At 44.8% G+C, this 26,803-nt stretch overlaps 1 protein-coding gene across 1 annotated transcript in view; it reads right to left on the reverse strand.

The window, feature by feature from the left end:
* The window catches only part of IGF2R (insulin like growth factor 2 receptor), a 291,000-nt gene that overhangs the window by 41,232 nt on the left and 222,965 nt on the right, over positions 1 to 26,803 (reverse strand). Inside the window, exons 38-42 of the mRNA XM_075339578.1 lie at positions 14,479 to 14,680; positions 9,344 to 9,490; positions 8,895 to 9,129; positions 8,658 to 8,791; positions 6,019 to 6,133 (exon numbers count right to left, since the gene is read on the reverse strand). Coding sequence (XP_075195693.1) covers positions 6,019 to 6,133; positions 8,658 to 8,791; positions 8,895 to 9,129; positions 9,344 to 9,490; positions 14,479 to 14,680 — 833 coding nt within the window. The remainder of the gene's footprint in view (positions 1 to 6,018; positions 6,134 to 8,657; positions 8,792 to 8,894; positions 9,130 to 9,343; positions 9,491 to 14,478; positions 14,681 to 26,803) is intronic.

Raw genomic sequence — 26,803 nt, forward strand, 5'->3', positions numbered from 1 at the left:
GTGTACCCGCAAACAACAAAAAAATCCCGAAGGACAACAGGGCGGGTGCTGGGTCTCCCAATAAGAGCTAGAAGAAAAGGAATTTACGGTAAGTAACAAAATTCCCTTCTTCTTCAGCGCTCTATTGGGAGACCCAGACGATTGGGACGTCCAAAAGCTGTCCCTGGGTGGGTAAAGAGATACCTCATGTTAGAGCTGCAAAACAGCCCTCCCCTACGGGGATGTCACTGCCGCCTGCAGGACTCTTCTACCTAAGCTGGCATCCGCCGAAGCATAGGTATGCACCTGATAATGTTTGGTGAAAGTGTGCAGACTCGACCAGGTAGCTGCCTGGCACACCTGTTGAGCCGAAGCCTGGTGTCGCAAAGCCCAGGACGCACCCACAGCTCTGGTTGAGTGGGCTTTCAGCCCTGAAGGAACCGGAAGCCCAGCAGAACGGTAGGCTTCCAGAATTGGTTCTTTGATCCATCGAGCCAGGGTGGCTTTAGAAGCCTGCGACCCCTTGCGCTGGCCAGCGACAAGGACAAAAAGTGCATCTGAACGGCGGATAGGCGCCGTGCGAGAAATATAGATTCTGAGTGCTCTCACCAGATCTAGCAAACGTAAGTCTTTCTCATACCGGTGATCTAGCAAACGTAAGTCTTTCTCATACCGGTGAACCGGCTGAGGACAAAAGGAAGGCAAGGATATATCCTGATTAAGATGAAACGAGGAGACGACCTTAGGGAGAAACTCCGGAACGGGGCGCAGCACTACCTTGTCCTGGTGGAACACCAGGAAGGGAGCCTTGGATGACAGAGCTGCCAGCTCAGACACTCGCCTAAGCGATGTGATCGCAACAAGAAACGCCACTTTCTGTGACAGGCGAGAAAAGGAAACGTCCTTTAGAGGCTCGAAGGGCGGCTTTTGCAGAGCAACTAGTACTCTGTTCAGATCCCATGGATCTAACGGCCGCTTGTACGGGGGCACAATATGACAGACCCCCTGTAGGAACGTGCGCACCTTAGGAAGACGTGCTAGACGCTTCTGAAAAAACACAGATAGTGCCGAGACTTGCCCTTTAAGGGAGCTGAGCGACAAGCCCTTTTCCAACCCCGATTGCAGGAAGGAAAGAAAGGTGGGCAATGCAAATGGCCAAGGGGATACTCTCTGTGCAGAGCACCAGGATAAGAAAATCTTCCACGTTCTGTGGTAGATCTTAGCAGACGTTGACTTCCTAGCTTGTCTCATTGTGGCTACGACTCCTTGAGATAATCCTGCGGACGCTAGGATCCAGGACTCAATGGCCACACAGTCAGGTTCAGGGCCGCAGAATTCTGATGGAAAAACGGCCCTTAGGACAGCAAGTCTGGTCGGTCTGGCAGTGACCACGGTCGACCGACCGTGAGATGCCACAGATCCGGATACCACGATCTCCTCGGCCAGTCTGGGGCGACGAGTATGACGCGGCTGCAATCGGATCTGATCTTGCGTAACACTCTGGGCAAGAGTGCCAGAGGTGGGAAGACGTATGGGAGCCGGAACTGCGACCAATCTTGAACTAATGCGTCTGCCGCCAGAGCTCTTTGATCGCGCGACCTCGCCATGAATGCCGGGACCTTGTTGTTGTGCCGGGACGCCATTAGGTCGACGTCCGGCACTCCCCATCGGCGACAGATTTCCTGAAACACGTCCGGGTGAAGGGACCACTCCCCTGCGTCCATGCCCTGGCGACTGAGGAAGTCTGCTTCCCAATTTTCTACGCCTGGGATGTGAACCGCGGATATGGTGGATGCTGTGTCCTCCACCCACATTAGAATGCGCCGGACTTCTTGGAATGCTTGCCGACTGCGCGTCCCTCCTTGGTGGTTGATGTATGCCACCGCTGTGGAGTTGTCCGACTGGATTCGGATCTGCTTTCCTTCCAGCCACTGTTGGAAGGCCAGTAGGGCAAGATACACTGCCCTGATTTCCAGAACATTGATCTGAAGGGTGGACTCCTGCGGAGTCCACGTCCCCTGGGCCCTGTGGTGGAGAAACACTGCTCCCCACCCTGACAGACTCGCATCTGTCGTGACCACTGCCCAGGATGGGGGCAGGAAGGATCTTCCCTGAGACAATGAGGTGGGAAGGAGCCACCATTGTAGAGAGTCCTTGGCCGTCTGGGAAAGAGAGACTTTCCTGTCCAGGGACGTTGACTTCCCGTCCCATTGGCGGAGAATGTCCCATTGAAGTGGGCGCAGATGAAACTGCGCAAAGGGAACTGCTTCCATGGCTGCCACCATCTTCCCGAGGAAGTGCATGAGGCGCCGTAAGGGGTGCGACTGGCCTTGAAGGAGGGATTGCACCCCTGTCTGTAGGGACCGCTGCTTGTTCAGCGGAAGCTTCACTCTCGCTGCTCGAGTATGAAACTCCATGCCAAGATACGTTAGCGACTGTGACGGTGACAGATTCGACTTTGGAAAGTTGATGATCCATCCGAACGTCTGTAGAGTCTCCAGCGTAGCATGTAGACTGAGTTGGCATGCCTCTTGAGAGGGTGCCTTGACAAGTAGATCGTCTAGGTAAGGGATCACCGAGTGTCCCTGAGAGTGCAAGACTGCTACCACCGCCGCCATGACCTTGGTGAAGACCCAGGGGGCTGTCGCCAGACCGAATGGCAGAGCTACGAACTGAAGATGGTCGTTTCCTATCACAAAACGTAGAAAACGTTGATGTTCTGTAGCAATTGGCACGTGGAGATAAGCATCTTTGATGTCTATTGAGGCAAGGAAGTCTCCTTGAGACATTGAGGCAACGACAGAGCGGAGGGTTTCCATCCGGAACCGTCTGGCGTGCACATGTTTGTTGAGCAGCTTTAGATCCAGAACAGGACGGAACGAGCCGTCCTTTTTTGGAACCACAAAGAGATTGGAGTAAAACCCTCGCCCTTGTTCCTGAGGCGGTACAGGAACCACTACTCCTTCCGCTCTTAGGGAGTCCACCGCCTGCAGCAGGGCATCTGCTCGGTCTGGATGTGGGGAGGTTCTGAAGAACCGAGCTGGAGGACGAGAACTGAACTCGATTCTGTACCCGCGAGACAAAATGTTTGTCACCCACCGGTCTTTGACCTGTGACATCCAAATGTCGGAAAAGCGGGAGAGCCTGCCCCCGACCGGAGATGCGGAGGGGGGGGGCTGGAAGTCATGAGATAGCCGCTTTGGAAGCGGTTCCTCCATTTGCTTTCTTGGGGCGTGCGTGAGCCCGCCAGGAATCTGAGACTCTTTGCGTCCTCTGAGTCCCTTTGGACGAGGAGAATTGTGTCTTGCCCGAACCTCGAAAGGACTGAAACCTCTGCTGCCATTTTTTCTGCTGAGGTTTGCTTGATCTGGGCTGGGGTAAGGAAGAGTCTTTACCCTTGGACTGTTTAATGATGTCAGCCAATGGCTCGCCAAACAGTCTATCTCTAGATAAAGGCAAGCTGGTTAAACATTTTTTGGAACCAGCATCTGCTTTCCAGTCCTTTAACCACAAGGCTCTGCGCAAAACTACCGAATTGGCGGACGCCATTGAGGTGCGGCTGGTAGATTCTAGGACCGCATTGATAGCGTAAGACGCAAACGCAGACATCTGCGAGGTAAGGGACGCCACTTGCGGCACCGCTGGATGTATGACAGCATCCACTCTTGCTAAACCAGCTGAAATAGCTTGGAGTGCCCATACGGCTGCGAATGCTGGAGCAAACGACGCGCCGATAGCTTCATAGACAGATTTTAACCAAAGGTCCATCTGTCTGTCATTGGCATCCTTAAGTGAAGCGCCATCCTCCACTGCAACTATGGATCTAGCTGCAAGTTTGGAAATCGGGGGGTCTACTTTTGGACACTGGGTCCAGCGCTTGACCACATCAGGGGGGAAAGGAAAACGTGTATCCTTAGAACGTTTAGAGAAACGCCTTTCTGGATGAGCGTCGTGTTTCTGGATTGACTCTCTTAAGTCAGAGTGATCCAAGAAAGCACTCAATTTACGCTTGGGATAGAGGAAACGAAACTTCTCCTGCTCTGCAGCTGCCTCCTCTGCAGAAGGAGCTGGGGGAGAAATATCCAACAGTCTATTGATGGCTGAGATAAGCTCGTTTACCATGGCGTCCCCATCCGGGGTATCCAGATTGAGAGGGGTTCCAGGATAAGACTCCTGATCACTCTCTTCAGACGCATCACAGGGCGACTGATTGCGCTGAGACCCTGAGCAGTGTGATGACGTTGAGGGTCTTTCCCAGCGAGCTCGCTTAGGGTGGCTGGGGCTATCATCTGAGTCATAATACTCAGCCTGGGAAGCCGGGGACCCCCTTGCAGTCTGGATTAATTCCAACTGAGGGGGATTAGCGGACAGAGACCTCGCCGTGTCCATAGACTGAGCCCCAGTCATGGATTGCAAAGTTTCAAGGATTTTTGCCATAGTCACAGACATTCCATCAGCAAAAACTGCAAAGTCTGTCCCTGACACCGGGGCAGGACTTACAAGCGTCTCAGCCTGGGTCACTACCCCTCCGGACTCCGGCTGGCGAAGCAGCACCGGATCTGAGCATTGCACACAATGGGGGTCTTTGGAACCTGCTGGTAGAGCAGCCCCACATGCAGCACACGCAGTGTACACAGCCCTAGCCTTGGCAGCCTTGCGTTTTGTGGATGACATGTTGCTGCCTCCTCAGAGCGAACTGGGGTATCCAGCCAGGAAGCGACCTCACAGTGCAAGAAATAAATAAATATATATATATCTGGTGACACAGTACACCAATACACACTGAGGCACTAGAGGGGCCAGCTGAAATGCCGCTTACCGCCCGCTTAAGAGCGGGTGTGTGGTCGCCAAAAGCCCCCTAGTCCAGGTCTCCCAGAGCCTTGCGTCCTTCCTCTAGCCAGACTGCATGTAATGGCTGCCGGCGTCCTGGGAGAGGAGGGGGGGCGGGCCCTGGGCGTTCCTGGCTAAGAGCGGGAAGCCTGCTTCCCTCTGTGCCTAGTGAGAGGGCTGGAGCATGTAAATCAGGCTCCAGCCCTCGTCGCTGCTGCGAAACAGCGTCTCTCCCCTACCCTGATTGACAGGGTGGGGGCGGGAACGAAGCGGAGCTAGGCCGCAAAAGCCGGGGACTGGATTTATAAACGCCGCCGCCGTAAAAGCGCGGTCGGCGTGTCCCCGGCGCACTACAAGTCACAGCAGCGCCGCCGGTCCAGTGGGGGTCGGCGCTGCGTTCCCACAACACAAAAGTCCCCCAGTAAACTGCAGGAACACCAACTCAATCGTTACGGTCCCCGGCGCACTACAACACCCAGCCAGCCCGGAGTGTGTCTGTGCCTGCCGGGGACACAGAGTACCTGTATGATGCAGGGCCATGTCCCTGATTGTACTCCTGCTCCATATCCATCAGGTTCAACTGGGTCTGTGGATGGAGCCCGGCGTCAGAGCTTAGAGGCCGGCAGGATCCCACTTCCACAGAGCCCTACAAGGGGATGTGGAAGGAAAACAGCATGTGGGGCTCCAGCCCCTGTACCAGCAATAGGTACCTCAACCTTACAACACCATCCACGGGTGAGAAGGGAGCATGCTGGGGGCCCTATATGGGCCCTCTTTTCTTCCATCCGAAATAGTCAGCAGCTGCTGCTGACTAAAATCTGTGGAGCTATGCGTGGATGTCTGACCTCCTTCGCACAAAGCTTGAAAACTGGAGAACCCGTGATACCACGGGGGGGTATAGCCAGAAGGGGAGGGGCCTTGCACTTTTTAGTGTAGTGCTTTGTGTGGCCTCCGGAGGGCAGTAGCTATACCCCAATCGTCTTGGTCTCCCAATAGAGCGCTGAAGAAATGCACCGTGTGCACATAGCCTTACACCTCTACTGTATTTTTTCTTATCGGAGAGCCCAGCTCTTATGTAGAAGTCAGACAGAATTGATTAAAGTTTTGTGGCCTAACAATGAGCAGGATAGAAGAGGTGGTTTTGTGGACAAAGTACTGAGATCTAAGAACAATTTGTTATATAGAGACAATATGCAATGTACCACTTACTTGTCAAACACAGGCTTGGCGGTTATATTGTTACATATCAGATTTATAGTAGTCGAGAATCTTTGCTCCTTTTCACATATCTCGCCATTTGAATACGTCACAGAAATTATTTTATCTGGTGGATGCACAGAATGGTTATATGAGACATTACTGATGAGCATAACACTCAATGACTCGAATAAAACTAACTCATTTCATAGCTAACTCACAAGCTTCGGTAATTTACATTATTGTCATGTTTAAGCCATTAAAGGGAATCGGTCACCAGGTTTTTGCTACATGATTTGAGAGCAGCATGATGTAGGAAGAGAGACCCGGATTCCAACGATGTATCACTTAGATTACAGAGTGCAGCAGTTTTTATGCAATCATAGTTGTTAGATGCAGCAGGGCTCAAAAAGCTAACCCTGCCGACGCTACAGCTTTCTATGTACATTGTATACCAACAGTAATTTGCTAATCACTGCTGCGGGTGTGGCTGGCACAAGCGACCAAGACTGAGCAATGATAATCTCCTTTTGATGAAAACACTCATTGCATAGAAACAAGAGCACAAAGCCTAATAAGTGAAACATCCCTGAAATCAGTGTCCCAGCCTCTACATCATGCGGTCTGCTGAGTACAAAGAAGAAAAAAAATCTGCTGTCAGATTCCCTTTAAGATGTACCTGTGCTCTGTTCACAATGGTACCAATTAAAGTTTTGTTTTAATTTATAGGATCCATGATGGATCCAGATAATAAAGCACCATAAAAGATGAGAAAGTAATGGCTGTAGGAAGAAGCAATGTTTTCTTTCCTGAGTAAATCAATGCAGCAGGACCTTTATTCATTGCACAAACACATATTTCACCCTTGCAATAGTGATCTCCAAAATGAACTCCTGATGGCCAAACTTAATAATAATAATAATATTTATTAATTTATATAGCACTATTAATTCCACAGCGCTTTACATATAAGGTATAATCAAACAACAAATTCAGTAAGTTTTCTGATAAGTACTTGTGTAAATAAATGTATTCTATAAAAGGGAAAAAACATCTCCGGCATTACAGAAAATTAATCAAATGTAGTTGAGTGGCTAAAAATCTGGTTATTGCAACTAGCACAATTAGCATGGGCACACTGTAGATGAAAGCGATATAATGACTGAATGCAGCCATCACACCCTGTACTGGCATCATGGCTCCCGTAGCTGAACTGGGAGCTATTGATGGAGAAAGCCAGATATTGGCTCCGGCCACCATGTTCTGAGATGTTGTTGCCTCCAATACAAGGAATTTAAACACTGCAAGCAGCTCGCACTTGAGGACCGAGCCTACCAGAGCACAGCGCAGTGATGGTCGCGTGAGTGGAGTTCATATGTGAAGCACCAAAAGTCTGTTTTTTGTGTAAAGTCTACGTTTGATATAAACACAGACCTCTGGTTTGCTCATCTCTTGTATTGAGTCATTGTAAATGATGGCCAGGAGGCTAGCCAGGGCATCATCCTGGATTGCTGGGTCAAAGAAGAGGTGAATATAGTTTGCCTTTTCATACCATGTTTCCCCAAAAATAAGACATGGTCTTATATTATTTGGGCCCCGAAAAATTTGCTAGGGCTTATTCTCGGGGAAACAGAGGTTGGGGGTAAGTCACCCCCACCACAAAAAAAAAAAAAAAAAAAAAAAAAAAGCGCAGACCCCACCTTTCCAGGGGAATCATACTTACCAAACCCCGGATGTCTGCATCACTCCTAGGTATTCCTGAGATCTTCGGTGGGTGATCCCATCAGGTATGCTCCACAGCAGTCCTCCTCTGCTTCCGGCTGGCACATACACACACATCAGATCACACACATACATCAGATCGCGCACACACACTCACCACATCCAATAATACCTATTTTTCCGGCCAGCAGGAGAACCTGGGATGCAGTGCAGTGGAGCGTGAGGACCTGCGGTGGAACACATTGAGGACCTGCGGTAGAACGCATAGTGCTAGTCTGCCCTTTTAACATGTTAGAACAGCACAGGGGCATGCTAACATGTTAAGAGGGCAGACTAGTCAGGGAAAAGAACGCCCTTGTGACTAGTCACTGCGCTCATTTGTATCCCATAAAGGATCTTTACAAATACTTTTTCTAAAGATCTCTTTATCTATGCTACGAGATACTGGGACAGTTAGGCAGAGATTAGAAATATGCACCCAGAACAGCTTGTGGTTCTCGGTGCATAGGTGACCTGACAGGTTCCCTTTAGACAAACGGTATGCAGGTGCATAACAACCAGATAGAGGTTGAAAGAACACGTTTGGTGAATGATGTCCTTTGGTGAAGCCTCAGCAGTTGGAGGTGGGTGTCAGCTGTATAATACAGCCACCATCAGCAATTTATGGAATAAACTCAACACCTCAGCCTCGCATGCTGACCCAACATCTATAGTACATATAAAATGAATACCAGTGAACAGTTAAAAAATGCACTGTTAATTGTATTATGCATTAAAACACTAATTGCATGAAGTTCTCTCTCCCTTAGTGGAATAGAATATAGACTGCTCCTAATAGAAGGAGATAGTACACAGGGGCTGACACAAAGCAGTGCAGTTTTCTCTTTATGCAGAGTTCTCTAAACATCGCCGCACAAACTCTAGCTTACCTTGCAATGTCACATTCTGTGTATAAACCTGCCCTAGAACCAGGACACGTCCTTTACTTTCCAGGCAAGCACTTGCAGTTTCTGGACAGCCACTAGGCCCTTGGATTACCTTTTGACAAAGGTTAAGATAAAACCTGTATACAGCAATAAAAATAGATCGTTATAGTAAGACAATACCATGCAAACCTTTGTACTACAGATACAGATTCTGTGTATATGTATAACATTCCAACCTACCTATCATCATTATGAATAAAGTCCCAATGTCCCGTCATCGAGGAGAGCATTCTAAGGTCATAGGTCTGGTGGTTAAAAATAAACCTGCAGTCTAATTTTTGAGGAAGACAAGCTAGCTTCGTTTTCCATTCAAATGTGGCTGAACATCCATTAGTCTCGCTCAATACGATAGGAGAACCCTTTCCAGAACTTTCATCGCATTTAAAGAGGATAGTTGAGTGTCTTTTCTCGGTTGCTTAAAGCAAGCAATGGGGAAAAAAATAATGAAGTGAATAAAGTTATTTAATGTTTTCAATGTCTTCATTGTTCTAGATTTTAATTAATCTAATAATTACACAAAGTAGAATAAAATAAATGCACCCTTCAGGGCTTGGCACTAAAACAGCTTTATCTGAAGTTCTTTTAAACAACTGTGAAGTTACAGAGAACAAATAACTCATTAAACCTACTTGGATAACAGTTGCCCCAGCTTCCAGCTTTCTCAGGATTGGCGACTGTTCCGCACCACAAACTCTGTCTGTCATCTGTAGTGCATGTGTTATAGGTTTTACCTTTATAGGTGAATGGTAAAACGCAGACATCCCCATTTTCAGTCACTATTTAAATAAATAAATAAAAAAAATAAATGATACAAAAGCTTATAAAAGGAGATAAAAAAGACTGATAGTCTACACATTGAAAGATTACAACAGGTTACGAGTGGAAATGGGCAAATAGTAACTATTCGTGTAGGGATTATTCGTAACAAATCTTAAAGTACTATACTAGTATTTATCACGAACAACAAACCTAATGCAAGTTAATGGAGAACCCGAGTACTTTTCTTGCTGTGTCAAATACTGGCAAAGAACTCTGTTTTCGGTAACCATTATCCGAACACTAATAGCTACTACCGTATTCACTTATCACTAGTTACCAAATCATCTACTTTACTGGAAAAAATGATTTGCGTTAGCAAGTAAAGTAGCCTTCCAAGGATGTAACCCAAAATTGCCATTACCTTTAGGAAATTACCGCTGGAATTTTTGACTGAAAGGGAACCAGTCATAAAATGTGTATGTGTTCCAAAAGGAAGGCAGCACGACCCAGCGACAGGCTCCCTTCTTACAAATAGTTACTTTTTACTGACACACTGTGGCATTTCAGTTATTTATGGTGTTCCTCTTTGGCTTGGCATAATTGACAAATCCCTTCTGATATTTTAAACCAAGCTGTGAAAAAGAACCACCCAGAATTTCCTTATCGTTCCAGGCGTTTTTCTTTGAAAACACTGCAGTTTTAATAGTAAGCTATAACTTTCTGTACCAGGGAGCGCCTCTCTTTTCATACTGCCTATAGTTGCCTATGACAGGTTTTCATTCTCAATTCCATCATCAAGGACATTTCTATATTAATGCTCAAAATTCTAGGAACTGATTATTTCTAGACCCTCACAAATGTTGTAGCAGTGGACAATTAAAGGATATCATTTAATTTAGGATTATTTTGCAGACATTCTGATGGGTCAGAAGGGTCCACACCAATGACCACTGTATACCAAACATTAAATTGTATAGCTGAAGAATCTGTGAAAGTGTGACGGGGTCCTTCTCCCATATCACACAATCAACAGAGCAAGAGGTGGCTGTACAATCCAATAAGCATTTATTCCAAGCAAATCAAATGGACCATAACATAATTCACCATACAGATGGTAAAATTAGTCCAGAAATATGAATATAATCCAATAAGCGATAAATGTCAAGGTCTCTGTGGGTAGCCACAGCTTTTCCCTCAGAGGTTCAATCTTCTTCTGGCTCGCACCCCATAAACCTCTAGTGGTCGAATACAAGTGTCTAAGTCATTAAGCAAGTCAACTTGAAGGGGTGAGAACTCTTCCCCCATTGTATTTGGCTGCAGAAAACGAACAGGTCGATTTGGGTTTGATGGTGGGATATGGGGGGAGGTGTATCATGTGCAGATTCCTATTTTAAGCTTGGTTCACTGTCCATTTTTTGTACTGCTTGCGTGTACATTGTATTGTCTGTAGGTAATCATACCCTGTAATGCAAGGTTATAGCCTCTTCTATCCCTAGGTGTGGGGGAGCTGGGCATGGAATCCACCTACTGTAAACTCTATGCTTACCTGGGGGTAGAGGCAGTCTGTTTGAGAACTTGAAGAGAGAAGGAAGAAGATTGAGCCTCTGAGGGAAAAGCTGCGGCTACCCACAGAGACCTGGACATTTATCGCTTATTGGATTATATTCATATTTTTGGACTAATTTTACCCTCTGTATGGTGGATTATGTTATGGACTATTTGATTTGCTTGGAATAAATGCTTATTGGATTGTACAGCCACCTCTCGCTCTGTTGATTGTGTGATATTGGAGAAGGACCCAGTCACACCTGGTGGCAGCGGTGGGATCAGTGCAGAAGCAATGGAGGACAACGGCCCATCAACATCTGGGACCAAAACCTCAGGATACAGGAACTGGACTGTGTCGAGCCTCAAATCAAAAGGCCCGTGAATTAGGAGTCGGCTACAAAGGACTCTGCAAGGAGCAACTAATTGAGGATTTGGAAGACGCTGCAAGATGGCACCGAGGAAGGATTTCCACAGCAAGGGGCTGATCCCAGGAGAGGAGAATAATGAGACATATGTAGTCAGTTAGTTTGATCTCGGCTGGAGAAGCACTAGGATCTATAGCTGAGGCTAGATCCTAGTGCCTGTGTATGGACTATTAATGATTGGAGATCAGTGGCCACATGGGATTGTGTTTTGTTGTTCAACCTGTTGGACTCAAGGAATTCATATAAGGACCATTGCCATATTTTCCCTGGCGTCGGAATACCGGGAGGCACCCCCGGATCTGTTGTTTTGTTGTGGACTCCTTGCAGACTTTAAGGATTTATATTCATGTTTGGTGCTTTATCTTTGTGGTTCCAATAAAGCCCTTTGGATTGTTCATCGGCCTGGCGTCCCTTACTGCTCTGTCGCATACCCATCACAGAAAGTAACTAACATGGTGACTCTTTCCACTAAAAGGCTGCAGTATTAGCAGAACTATAAAGCTCAGCACAAGTCCTGTTGTTACACATTCATCCATCAGTGGTTTGTTTCGAGTCTGCAGCTTGTCAGGAGTAGTAGGGGGGGTGAACTAATAACTGCTGTATAGAAATTAATGAGCAGGAGAGCGCGGAATGGGTTATTAAGTGTTAACTTCTTTCTGGGAAAGTAATTGCTGCAAACTTATGCAAGTTCTGTGCAGGCACTAGTTGTCAAGCTCCACGGAAACCAAATGTATAATATAAAGAATAAAACTGTCTCATTGCAAGAGAGTGACAGCAAATAGAAAAAGCAAGTCAATTGCAAACTTGCTTATTTGCATTCGAATTAATCAAAGCAATTTAAATAACTTGAGAATGTTTCTTTAAATGTAGGCAACAGTCTTGATGACGTAAAAGGTTAAACACTTACTTGACCATAAGACACAACAGGTGAAGCACTGTATATTGTTTTGATAAGCAGCAGTTTTCTAATTCAGAATGATATTTAGGTTCCAATCAGTTCTATGATGGAATCAATTATTGTGTTAACTATGTTATGGTAAAAATGTTATACCTTGTGTTGTTTTATTATTCAAGCAACTTATATATCTAAATATATAAATAATGTAGATATTTTTTGTATTAGCTTTATAAGTGTTATTCATAAAAGCAGTAACACTGGGTGTAGTCTCTTTAAAGAGGTCTTTGTCTAAAATTTCTTTGTTACTAAAGGTCCAGAAAACTGGACAGGTCACGTTTTAACCCTAGAACGCATACCTTGGGCCTCGCAGGCCTGAAAGGTTCCTTGTTTTCTATTTTCTGCAAGATTACTTTAGTTAGAATTTGAAACTCTAAGTATTTCTCAGGTATATAGTTGTTAGTAATTTCCAGTTGTTCCTATATTTTTATGTTATAGGCATTTCGGTAAGTTTTGGGACTACTCCATATTCACATACCTGGGGCCTTTTAGGCCTGTACTTGGTTTATATGTGAACCTTAGTCTTTTTGTCTGTACTGTTGCTGGGGAAGACTTTGTCTTTATTACTCAGTCTTTAGGACTCTGCTGTTGCTGGGAAGAGTGTGGATTCTGCCTGACTACATGGTCATGTGATCTTGGGAGGGAGGCTCCCTCACAAAGTCATGCATCTCTGACATCATCGCAGGTCATGAACACACAGGAACAGGAGGACAGACAACATCCTGTTCATTGTGTGCTACTTACTGAAGAGACTTTGGAGGAAGGAGTCAGCTTTCTTGTTTCTGGAAAAAAAAAACTTTCTGAGCTTCACAAATCCAGAGGCTTCTACTGCACCAAAAAGAAAGTGGTGACCTGCTTAAGGTAAGAGGAGGGGGCTGCACTTTACCTTTAGCAGACACACTAACAAAGAGTGCACAACCCTGATTGTAATAATTTTTTTTTCATTTTAGTTTACTGACATCTAAGGTTACAATGGCACAGTCTACATCCAGGGGTTTGACTGACCAAGAAATTGAGGCAATCATTTTTGATAGTGATGAAGACCGTGAACTTTCCTTGTCCGATGAAGAGTACATGCCACCAGCTAATGTCTCTACTTCATCGCCCAGTGATTCTTCAGATGATGAAGAAATAGTGGATGCGGCAGAACGTACAAAAACGTACAAATAGAACATCCAGAACTAAATGTTTTTTGGAACAGTACTGCTGGGGTTCTTGGACGCACCCCATCACATAATATTATGAGAGTTGCTGAAGTTGCTTTATATAGAAAACTTTTTAGACAAAAAAAATCGTTTAATAATATATATATATATATATATATATATATATATATATATATATATATATATATATATATATATATATATATATAAATATATATATATATATATATATATATATAAATATATATATATATATATATATATATATATATAAATATATATATATATATATATATAAATAAAAGAATTATATAGAATGCATATATTGGAATTTTTAAGCCGGTGTAATCACTTTTTTTTGTTTTATACACATAATTATAATGTTTTGAAATATTCATATCTCAAATAAACTTTGAAAAGTATTTCTATTTCAGTTACTCCATGTTATTTACACACGGGCCTAAAAGGCCCCAGGTATGTGAGAGTGTAGATTTCTATAGTTGCGCGTTCCAGGGTTAAGGAATTCAGCAGGATCCATAATTTACGATTTTGTTATTTTCAGGTTTCATTCCATTTTTGGTCATGTACTAAGCCATCACCTTTTCTTTTGTGGTTTTAATATACTGTTGTTTTGGCATCGGAGATTCAGACAAAGCCTGGTACACTGGCATTGGCTGTGTGTTCTTGTGTTCGTCTCCGATGCATCGCTATTAATTGGACCAACATTGGCAGATCTGGAGACCCCTTTGCATCTCACCCTAAAATTAGCTCTCCCAGAAAAGGGGTTTCCACGACAGCCACAGGTATGAGAAATTCTTACCATCCACTGGGTATAATAAAAAAAATCAGAACTGGGAAATACTAGAAATGAAATAAAATTATCATAAGAAATGTTCAGAATGTTTTCTTACCTGGTGGGCAAGGGTCTCCCCCGACATACTGAAGCACTACCATATTCCCTTGATGATCATACTCCATTTTAACTGCATTTGCATTTCCAAAAGATACAGCAGAGTTTCCAGACGGAAGGCACACAGCACCACTACATTTCCCAGTTGCCACATTTTGTGCTGGAGAGCACACGCCAATGTAATAAGGGTTTGGACCACTGGTCTGAAATAAAAATTCTTGATTCATATCATGCTGCACATTTGTAGAGAATTATTAATAAGCATTTTGTTTTTGCCATCTCTATAAAAGACCTTCATGCAGACTACACTGGGACACAACTTCTTTATTCATAATGCCATAATAAACAACCACTAAAGAATCAGAGGAACCTTTTATAGAGTACAGTCAGAAGTGTAGATAAAAAGAAAGCAATTGGACTGTTGCTGTCCCTCCCCCCCACCCCTACACCCACCCCACAAAGGACTATACCGAAAAAAGGCTTTATCTGGCATGCAACAAAGCCAATTTTCTCATCTGCACCATTGGGTATACAGAACCTCGGGATGTTATTTAGCATTCCCTATGAATATGGCAACAAATGGGGAAGGTAGGAAAGTATAGAGTACCAGCATCTGCAGGACTTTGCAACCTAGATCAGTGGATGAAACACTAAAATTTGGCAAAAGCGAGAAACAACAACCATATTGCAATTCTGAAATGCTGGCAGGGCAGAGGCTTTGTGATGAAAAGCAACTACTGCCAGGTAGGAATGGGCCATAACTCAGAAGGGTGACAATGGTTGACCAGTTCGAATGCTCTATTGTCGATGCTGCCAGACCTCATTTATGGATGACTCCTGGAAGAATGAAAAATATCTGACAGCTAGATAGATATGCAAAGTGTGAATGATATGGTAATACATGAAGAGACTTTCCCTGGAATGGTAAGAACAACAAAAGGAGGGCAACAAAATATCCTCACTATGGTGGGATGTTGATACTATTGGGGGCAAAACGTAGGGTAGAGAACTACATTTTCATTGTGAAAGATTGTGAAAAGGAATTTACAACAAATTTTCCAATTCTGGAACTTGCCTGATAGAGGTAATAGAAAGTTGATTTTTTTTTGGGGTGGCCAAGTGAGCAGATGTATGAAGATAGTACAAAGGGGTTTGAAAACAGGTGACTGAAGTACCTAACAGACCACACTGAGACCCATGATGCTGCGTGTTGTATAATAAAAAAAACAAAAACAAACAAAAAACAGATATACAGTATGTCCCTCAATGGAGATCAAATGTATGAGAGTCTAAGCCATTCTAGAGATAGGTAAGTGGTTGTCACAGGAAAATACGAATAGGTTAGAAATGTGAGTTCTCGCACTAACAAAAATGGCCTTCTAAATTCTATGGTAAGTGCTGGAATAGAATGGTTTTCTTGGTTTAGGGCTCCTCTGGATGACCAGTTCCAAAACAAACTGTTCAAGTGTCTTAGAGCAGCAAATATAAATATTTGTGGTACAGCTAGACTCCACAAAGGAGAGAGAAAGGATTTGGAGTGGTTGATTATCCAACTAAAGTGGATCAACATCTGCAGAGCGTCAAGGCTGATCCGGTTTTTCACTCTGGACGATTCTTTAACCAGGAGATCATCCCTGTATGGCATAGCTGCAATGCTCCCCTGAAGTAAGGAGGTAAGAAGCTTTCTGATAATCTGTGTGACAAGACTGAATGATAGTGCCACAAATTAGTAGTAACATGACACGATAGCAAAGAGGAGGAAACCCAAACAAGCCTAGCAGATGGGGATGTATAGGCTCATTGTTGCTGCCCATGGAATATTTCCCTTATTTCCACTACTACAATTACATCCCTAAAAGGCATTTCATCTGGAAATTTAAAAAGGGGCTTAAAGGGGTTCTCAGAGAATGAGATAAAATGGGGTCCCTGATAGAATTCAAGGTTGAGCCCTTCATAATCACATGTCAGGACGGGCTGCAGACTGAAGAAACACAGCTCCGAGACCTTCAACTGACAAGGGCTGTCACACACAGCAAACTTTCTGCCAATGCAGGGCCTTTCTCAAGCTATGGACTCCTTTTTATGGCTTTAGAAAGGCCCTGAATTGGTCGAAATGTCGACGTTTTATTCCCTTCAAGTATGCTGGGGCTACATTTTTTTCTTGACTAAAGGAGCGCCTTGGAAATTAAGATTTCTAACTGGGCAATCAGTCTCTGTTCACTGCTATAAAATTATCAGACTGACAGAAGAGAAGGAGGATAAAGCTAGAGATGTCCACAACGAGTACAGCGTGGCTTAAAACTTATTTCTTCACATATCACAGCCATGCTGCCAGCCACAGAAGGGGTATGTATGATATAGCTCATCAGTTGAGGCATATTTCAAGAGCTGAATGTGTTCAGTCTGCAGTCTCTCGTGCCGTGACTAAGACGGCTGCACTTTTTACAGGGACTCTATTTTATTTCATTCCTGGAGAAACCCCTTCAAGGTAGTGGCTGAGCTATTGGAGTCCATACAGTGCTATGCAGAAGTTTGAGCACCACTGGTCAAAATTACTGTTATTGTGAACAGTTAATCAAGTTGAAAATGAAATCTCTAAAAAGGCATAAAGTTAAAGATGACAAATTTCCTTTATATTTTAGGTAAGAACAAAAAAAATTATTTTCATCTTTAACATTTTAAAAACTACAAAAATGAAAATGGGCCAATGCAAAAGTTCGAACATCCTTGGAGATTTGTGTGCTCAGATAACTTTGACTATCATTTCAGACCTTAATTAGCCGGTTAGGTTTGTGGCTTGTTCATTATCATAGTTAGGAAAGGACAGGTGTTGCAAATTTCAAAGCTTTATAAAAACCCAGCTTCCTCTAACCTTGTGCAAATAAAACAACAGCCATGGGTTTTTCAAAGCAGCTGCCTAGCACTCTAAAAATCAAAATGGTGAAGGCCCACAAAGCAGAACAAAGCTAGAAGAAAATAGCAAAGCATTTTCAAGTTGCCCTTTCCTCAGTTCGAAAAGTAATTCAGAAATGGCACTTACAGAAACAGTGTAGGTCAGGATAAGGTCTGGAAAACCAAGCAAAATTTCTGTGAGAGCTGCTCGTAGGATTCCTAGAGTGGCAAATCAGAACCTTCACTTCACTGCAAAAGTCCTTCAGGAAGATTTAGCCGACTCTGGAGTTGTGGTACATTGTTCCACTGTTCAGAGACACCTACAGAAAAATGGTCTTCATGGAAGAGTCATCTGAAGAAAACCTCTCCTGTGTCCCAACCATACAATTTAGCATCAGAAGTATGCAAAATAACATCTAAACAAGACTGATGTATTTTGGAAACAAGTCATATTAACTGGTGAGGTTAAAATAGAACTCCTTGGCCACAATGATCAAACCAAATGTTTGGGAACAAAAAGGAGACAGAATGTCATGACAAGAACATCTCGACAACCATTAAGCATGGGGGTGGATTAAAGATGCTTTGGGTTGTGTTCTATCCAATGGCACTGGGAACATTTCACGGGTAGAGGGAAGAATGGATTCAATTAAAGTTTAAGAAATGCTTCAAGTAAACATAACACCATCTGTAAAAAAGCTGAAGTTGAAAAGAGGATGACTTCTACAAATGGATAAGGATCCTAAACACAAATTCAAAATACACATTAGCCTATGTCAAAAGGTACAAGCTGAAGGTTTTACAATGGCCCTCACAGTCCCCTGATCTGAACATCATTGAAAATCTGTGGCTAGACCGCAAAAGAGCAGTGCATGCAAGAGGACCCAGGAATCTTACAGAACAAGAAGACTTTTCCAAGGAAGAAAGCATGAAAATCCCTCAAACAAGAATTGAAAGACTCTTGGCTGGCTACAAAAAAAATTTACAAGCTTTGATACTTGCCAAAGGGGGGTGCTGCAGGCTACTAACAATGCAGGGTACGCAATATTTTGCATTGGCCAACTTTATTTTTTGTTGTGAATTTAAATAGATAGAGATAGAGATATATATATATATATATATAGAGAGATATATATATATATATATATCTCTATCTATATCTATATCTATATCTATATCTCTATCTATCTATCTATCTATCTATCTATCTATCTATCTATATATATGAGACAATTTCTCAAGGACTGAGCCATAAGGTAAATACTCCGCCAGTACACTTGCGCTGGCGGGGTATATGCACCACTCGTGATAGCATACAAGAAGGAGAACAGTCGAGTGTATATGCAAATAGAAATTTATTTATTATCAAAAGAGACAAACGCAAGACAGCAATATAAAGGGAGTTAAAAACTACCACTGAATCAAGGGGGGCAAACACTGATGAAAATGTACAGTATAGTTGTTATCAATAGCCGTGGGAGAGGTGAACATATATGGCTATTCTGTTAAACCATCAAAAATAGATGTGATATAATGATAATATCTATTGTTCACACTTTCTACTAGTCGTGGGAGAGGCATGCGGTTTAAAACAATGGAGGAAACAATTAGCTGTGGGAGGAGAGGTGCTGAATGTTTTACAATCCTCTAGTCCAGGGGTCGGGAACCTATGGCTCGCGAGCCAGATATGGCTCTTTTGATGGCCGTATCTGGCTCGCAGACAGGGCTCCTACCTGTCTATGGAAAGGATGCATGCACCGCGCATATATAGTTCTTATAGTTCTGCTGCCCCCGGCCGAGTTCCGGGGACCGCAGTCCTCGGCAGCAATCTGCGGCGCCGTCACTTTAAGGCGCGCAGACATCCTGTTTTGAATTTCATCTGTGGGCGGAGCTACCGCCTTCTCAGTCCCACAGATGAAGGAGGCGAGCTTCTGTCCGGCGCTGTGTGGGCCCCCTCTCCACCGTGACCTAATCGGGTAAATGCCCTCCCAGCCTCCCCATTATGGGCCCCGGTGAGCTGCTTCTAACCCCCCAGATGTATGCCCTGCCAATCCCCCCCCCCGCCGATGCCGCGGGTGCTGGCCCCGCCGATGCCGCGGGTGCTGGCCCCGCCGATGCCGCGGGTGCTGGCCCCGCCGATGCCGCGGGTGCTGGCCCCGCCGATGCCGCGTGCTGGCCCCGCCGATGCCGCGGGTGCAGGCCCCACAGAGCAGCAGAGTTGTGTGTATTTGTCTGTATGTAGCAGAGTTGTATGTGTTTGTCTGTATGTAGCAGAGTTGTGTGTGTTTGTCTGTATGTAGCAGAGTTGTGTGTATTTGTCTGTATGTAGCAGAGTTGTATGTGTTTGTCTGTATGTAGCAGAGTTGTATGTGTTTGTCTGTATGTAGTGTGTATTTGTCTGTATGTAGCAGAGTTGTATGTGTTTGTCTGTATGTAGCAGAGTTGTATGTGTTTGTCTGTATGTAGCAGAGTTGTATGTGTTTGTCTGTATGTAGCAGAGTTGTATGTGTTTGTCTGTATGTAGCAGAGTTGTGTGTGTTTGTCTGTATGTAGCAGAGTTGTGTGTGTTTGTCTGTATGTAGCAGAGATGTGTGTGTTTGTCTGTATGTAGCAGAGTTGTGTGTGTTTGTATGTAGCAGAGTTGTGTGTGTTTGTCTGTATGTAGCAGAGTTGTATGTGTTTGTCTGTATGTAGCAGAGTTGTGTGTGTTTGTCTGTATGTAGCAGAGTTGTGTGTATTTGTCTGTATGTAGCAGAGTTGTATGTGTTTGTCTGTATGTAGCAGAGTTGTATGTGTTTGTATGTAGTGTGTATTTGTCTGTATGTAGCAGAGTTGTATGTGTTTGTCTGTATGTAGCAGAGTTGTATGTGTTTGTCTGTATGTAGCAGAGTTGTATGTGTTTGTCTGTATGTAGCAGAGTTGTATGTGTTTGTCTGTATGTAGCAGAGTTGTATGTGTTTGTCTGTATGTAGCAGAGTTGTATGTGTTTGTCTGTATGTAGCAGAGTTGTGTGTGTTTGTCTGTATGTAGCAGAGATGTGTGTGTTTGTCTGTATGTAGCAGAGTTGTGTGTGTTTGTATGTAGCAGAGTTGTGTGTGTTTGTCTGTATGTAGCAGAGTTGTGTGTGTTTGTCTGTATGCAGCAGAGTTGTGTGTGTTTGTATGTAGCAGAGTTGTGTGTGTGTCTGTTTGTAGCAGAGTTGTGTGTGTTTGTCTGTTTGTTGCAGAGTTGTGTGTGTTTGTCTGTTTGTAGCAGAGTTGTGTGTGTCTGTTTGTAGCAGAGTGTAGTACCATTGTTTCAGTCCAGTTGTGGCTTTATACAGCAGGGAGGAGCATTCCTTGCTGTACTAAGTGAACATTGGAGCGATTGATCCGTCAATGGCCCTTTAAACATATTGTACGGCTCTCGCGGAATTATATTTCAAAATATGTGGCGTTTACGGCTCTCTTAGCCAAAAAGGTTCCTGACCCCTGCTCTAGTCGTAGAATGAGGGAAGGTAAAGGTATACTGAAAGATAGTCAAACACACTGGGGTAGGTGGAATATATCAATACTCTATTCAACTGACAATTGCAGTATATATACTGGTAAAGCCCAACCCCACCCAGGTATGTAAAAAACCATATCGGCAGTTTCCAACCAAAGGCCAATAGTTACCAATAGTTCTCTGGCAGACAAATTATCACAAAGTCTAAAGTGCAAGTGCATATCAATAGAAAATGTCCAATGTCAAAGAAAAAAAAAAAAGGTCACAGTAAAAAACCACATGCCAACAAGAAACCAGCCATGGAAGTCAAAGGTATAGGAATCACATGATGCACATACCCAAGATTATATATATATTTATCTGAAATGCAGAGCATATCTGTTATCCTTAACTTTATGGCTTTTAGATAATTTCATCTTCAACTTGCTTAATTGTTCAGAATATCAGTAAACTTGACCAGGGGTGCCCAAACTTTTGCATGCCACTGTAAATGAATGTACTGATCTGTGAAACAGGCAAGAAAGATCGGTGGTATCTAGGGCATATATACCTACATAGAAGATCTACTGAGTGATGTCAGCTAACTCCTCAAGAGGAGAACAACACAGAAGGCTATTTCTGTGTGCTTCCCGAAAATGGAAACTGGAGAGGCTATTGCAGGCAAGGAAGACCATTTTTGTAATCTGTCTTTTGGAAGAGACTATATAACATGTAAATGTTTTAGCTTTGAAAAAAATCTGTCAAGGAAGAAGTTCCATTCCTTGAAGAGCTGTTCCTTAAATTTTAAATGTGAAGCACTTGAGTTTCAGCAAAAGACTGCATCATGGAAGGAAGAATGATCTGTCAGTGATGTAGAAAGTGTCCTTGAATAGCCTAATAAAGCTGTCAACCAACTATAGAAGCCAATATAACATCCAAATAAAAAGATGCTTGGGGCCTTAGTTTCACCCAAGAGAGATAATCTTCTCCAAGAGAGTCATAGGAGCATTTTGGACCAAGTGAGTTGAGGAATAGAGGTGATGATTGTTGTAAAAAAAAGGGATAACCTTTCTATATAAAGTAAAAATTATTATTATTATTTAACCTTATCCATTTAAGGGATCTGCCATGGAACCCTTCTGCAGTAGTGGCTTCCTTCACATCTGAGGCACCTGGTGGAACTTGACAGGTTAAACGACCTAGTATATCCACAATGGATCTTCCGAACGCACAACCTAATACTGCAAATGATAGGGAGTGGGCCAACTCCAGTTCATGACCTAGTGAAGACTGAGAGGTGGTGACTGCAGGGCAGTGTTTGGTAAAAAGCACTGTGAAGGTATATTGTAGAATTGTTTTAGTTAGGCAATTCAAAAACGTGATGTTTTGGTCAGATTATATGACCTCTCTGAAACATCAAATTGCAGCAGCTGATCAAAATGTAGGCGAGAAGCACATTGAGTGGCAATATGACTGCTCTGCTTATACAACTTTTGATTTTTTTTTTACAAAAATGTATGTGTTGATGAAAAAATTGCAAGAAAACATGACTAAAAGCTTGAGCAGCATTTTCGCAATGAAGTAGATCCCTGATGTTATTGTGGGAAGGGGGGGACGGACGGGGGTAGTGGGATTAGGTTTTTTGTTTGTTTTTTTTACATTAAAAGGCTTGACATGTCCAAATCGCAAATGTCTGTTACGGTCGGTGAGCTCAGTGACCCTGAGCAGCGAGGTTGAGCTCAGACCATAGTAGATACCGGGAGGAGCAGAAGAAACTCTGCACATAAAAAAATATAAATATATTATACTAGCTGTAGTACTCGGGCATTGCCCATGATAGTAACTGTCTCTCTATCTCTCTCCCAGTCTGTCTGTCTGTTTGTCTCTGTGTGTGTGTGTGTGTGTGTGTGTGTGTGTGTGTGTGTGTGTGTGTGTGTGTGTGTGTGTGTGTGTGTGTGTGTCAGTCTCTATCCATGTCTGTCTGTCTGTGTCTATCTCGGTCTGTCTGTGTATCAGTCTCTCTGTCTGTCTCTTTATCTCGGTGTTTTTCTGTCTCATTCCAGGTTTGTCTCTTTTCCCCCTCTGTCTCTCTTTCCCTTTCTGCCTTCCTCTGTCTGTCTCTGACTGTCTCTCTCTCTCTCTGTCTCTTTCCCTGTCAGTCTCTGTCTGTGCTTATGCCTGTCTTTTTCTGTCTCTCTCTATCGGTCTCCCCATTGACATCTTATTACCTCACACATAAGCTTCTTATAGTAACAATTTATTTTGTTCCTATAGCAACCGCTCACAGCTGCTATTAATAAGCTGTAGCCCCTATCTCCAATGATTTTAATGGAGACAGGTGTTTTGGAGAGTAACTGTAAAGCGCATGGCTAAATTTTCCTGTCAAAACAGTCTATGACGTTCCGAGTCGCATGGGGTGTCTGTGCAAAAACCGTGATTGTAAATGCGACGGTGCGAATTCCTTTAGCTAACGGACATACATACACACACAGCATGTATGTATGTATGTATGTATGTATGTATGTATGTATGTATGTATGTATGTATGTATGTATGTATGTATGTATATATATATATATGTGTATATATATATATATATATATATATATATATATATAAATATGTGTATATATATATATATATATATATATATAAATATGTGTATATATGTGTATATATGTGTATATATGTGTATATATATATATATATATATATATATATATATATATATATATATATATATATATATTATATATATATATATATATATAAAAATGAAGGGAATTTTGTTTACTTACCGTAAATTCCTTTTCTTCTAGCTCCAATTGGGAGACCCAGACACTTGGGACGTCCAAAAGCAGTCCCTGGGTGGGTAAATAATACCTCATAATAGAGCCGTAAACGGCTCCGTCCTACAGGTGGGCAACCGCCGCCTGAAGGACTCGCCTACCTAGGCTGGCATCTGCCGAAGCATAGGTATGCACCTGATAGTGTTTCGTGAAAGTGTGCAGGCTCGACCAGGTAGCCGCCTGACACCCCTGCTGAGCCGTAGCCTGGTGCCGCAAGGCCCAGGACGCCCCCACGGCCCTGGTAGAATGGGCCTTCAGCCCTAAGGGAACCGGAAGCCCCGAGGAACGATAAGCTTCGAGAATTGGTTCCTTGATCCACCGAGCCAGGGTTGATTTGGAAGCTTGTGACCCTTTACGCTGGCCAGCGACAAGGACAAAGAGTGCATACGAGCGGCGCAGGGGCGCCGTACGAGAAATGTAGAATCTGAGTGCTCTCACCAGATCTAACAAGTGCAAATCCTTTTCACATTGGTGAACTGGATGAGGACAAAAAGATGGTAAGGAGATATCCTGATTGAGATGAAAGGGGGATACCACCTTAGGTAGAAATTCCGGAACCGGACGCAGAACCACCTTGTCCTGGTGAAACACCAGGAAAGGGGCTTTGCACGACAACGCTGCTAGCTCAGACACTCTCCGAAGTGAAGTGACTGCTACTAGGAAGACCACTTTCTGCGAAAGGTGTGAGAGAGAAATATCCCTCCTTGGCCCGAACGGTGGTTTCTGAAGAGCCATCAGCACCCTGTTCAGATCCCAGGGTTCTAACGGACGCTTGTAAGGAGGGACGATGTGACAAACCCCCTGCAGGAACATGCGTACCTGTGGAAGTCTGGCTAGGCGCTTCTGAAAAAACACAGAGAGCGCAGAGACTTGTCCCTTAAGGGAGCCGAGCGACAAACCCTTTTCCAATCCGGATTGAAGGAAGGACAGAAAAGTGGGCAAGGTAAATGGCCAGGGAGAAAAACCCTGAGCAGAGCACCACGACAGGAAAATCTTCCACGTCCTGTGGTAGATCTTGGCGGACGTTGGTTTCCTAGCCTTGCTCATAGTGGCAATGACCTCTTGGGATAACCCTGAAGACGCTAGGATCCAGGACTCAATGGCCACACAGTCAGGTTGAGGGCCGCAGAATTCAGATGGAAAAACGGCCCTTGAGACAGCAAGTCTGGTCGGTCTGGTAGTGCCCACGGTTGGCCGACCGTGAGATGCCACAGATCCGGGTACCACGACCTCCTCGGCCAGTCTGGAGCGACGAGGATGGCGCGGCGGCAGTCGGCCCTGATCTTGCGTAACACTCTGGGCAACAGTGCCAGAGGAGGAAACACATAAGGGAGTTGAAACTGCGACCAATCCTGAACTAAGGCGTCTGCCGCCAGAGCTCTGTGATCTTGAGACCGTGCCATGAATGTCGGGACCTTGTTGTTGTGCCGGGACGCCATTAGGTCGACGTCCGGCATGCCCCAGCGGCAACAGATCTCCTGAAACACGTCCGGGTGAAGGGACCATTCCCCTGCGTCCATGCCCTGGCGACTGAGAAAGTCTGCTTCCCAGTTTTCTACGCCCGGGATGTGAACTGCGGATATGGTGGAGGCTGTGGCTTCCACCCACAGCAGAATCCGCCGGACTTCCTGGAAGGCTTGCCGACTGCGTGTTCCGCCTTGGTGGTTGATGTATGCCACCGCTGTGGAGTTGTCCGACTGAATTCGGATCTGTTTGCCTTCCAGCCACGGCTGGAACGCCTTCAGGGCAAGATACACTGCCCTTATCTCCAGAACATTGATCTGAAGGGAGGACTCTGTCTGAGTCCAAGAGCCCTGAGCCCTGTGGTGGAGAAAGACCGCTCCCCACCCTGACAGGCTCGCGTCCGTCGTGACCACCGCCCAGGATGGGGGCAGGAAGGATTTCCCCTTCGACAGAGAAGTGGGGAGAAGCCACCACTGAAGGGAAGCCTTGGCTGCCCGCGAAAGGGAGACGTTCCTGTCGAGGGACGTCGACTTCCTGTCCCATTTGCGGAGAATGTCCCATTGAAGTGGGCGCAGATGAAACTGCGCAAAAGGAACTGCCTCCATTGCTGCCACCATCTTCCCTAGGAAGTGCATGAGGCGCCTCAGGGGGTGTGACTGGCCTTGAAGGAGAGATTGCACCCCTGTCTGTAGTGAACGCTGTTTGTTCAGCGGAAGCTTCACTATCGCTGAGAGAGTATGAAACTCCATGCCAAGATATGTCAGTGATTGGACCGGTGTCAGATTTGACTTTGGAAAATTGATGATCCACCCGAAACTCTGGAAAGTCTCCAGAGCGATGTTCAGGCTGTGTTGGCATGCCCCTTGAGAGGGTGCCTTGACAAGTAGATCGTCTAAGTAAGGGATCACCGAGTGTCCCTGAGAGTGTAGGATTGCCACCACTGTTGCCATAACCTTGGTGAAGACCCGTGGGGCTGTCGCCAGGCCAAAAGGCAGTGCCACGAACTGAAGGTGTTCGTCCCCTATGGCGAAACGCAGGAAGCGCTGATGCTCTGGTGCAATCAGTACGTGGAGATAAGCATCTTTGATGTCGATTGATGCTAGGAAGTCTCCTTGGGACATTGAGGCGATGACGGAGCGGAGCGATTCCATCCGGAACCGCCTGGTTTTCACATGCTTGTTGAGGAGTTTTAGGTCCAGAACAGGACGGAAGGATCCGTCCTCTTTTGGCACCACGAACAAGTTGGAGTAAAAACCGTGACCCCGTTGCTGAGGAGGAACAGGGATCACCACTCCTTCCGCCTTCAGAGTGCACACCGCCTGCAGAAGAGCATCGGCTCTTTCGGGGGGCGGAGATGTTCTGAAAAATCGAGTCGGAGGACGAGAGCTGAACTCTATCCTGTAACCTTGAGATAGAATGTCTCTCACCCATCGGTCTTTTACCTGTGGCAGCCAGGCGTCGCAAAAGCGGAAGAGCCTGCCACCGACCGAGGATGCGGTTTGAGGAGGCCGAAAGTCATGAGGAGGCCGCTTTGGGAGCGGCTCCTCCGGCGGTCTTTTTAGGACGTGACTTAGACCACCATGCATCGGAGTTCCTCTGATCTTTCTGAGGCCTTTTGGACGAGGAGAATTGAGACCTGCCCGCGGTCCGAAAGGA

This window comes from Anomaloglossus baeobatrachus, chromosome 3, assembly GCF_048569485.1.
Source record: "Anomaloglossus baeobatrachus isolate aAnoBae1 chromosome 3, aAnoBae1.hap1, whole genome shotgun sequence".
Taxonomy (NCBI): domain Eukaryota; kingdom Metazoa; phylum Chordata; class Amphibia; order Anura; family Aromobatidae; genus Anomaloglossus; species Anomaloglossus baeobatrachus.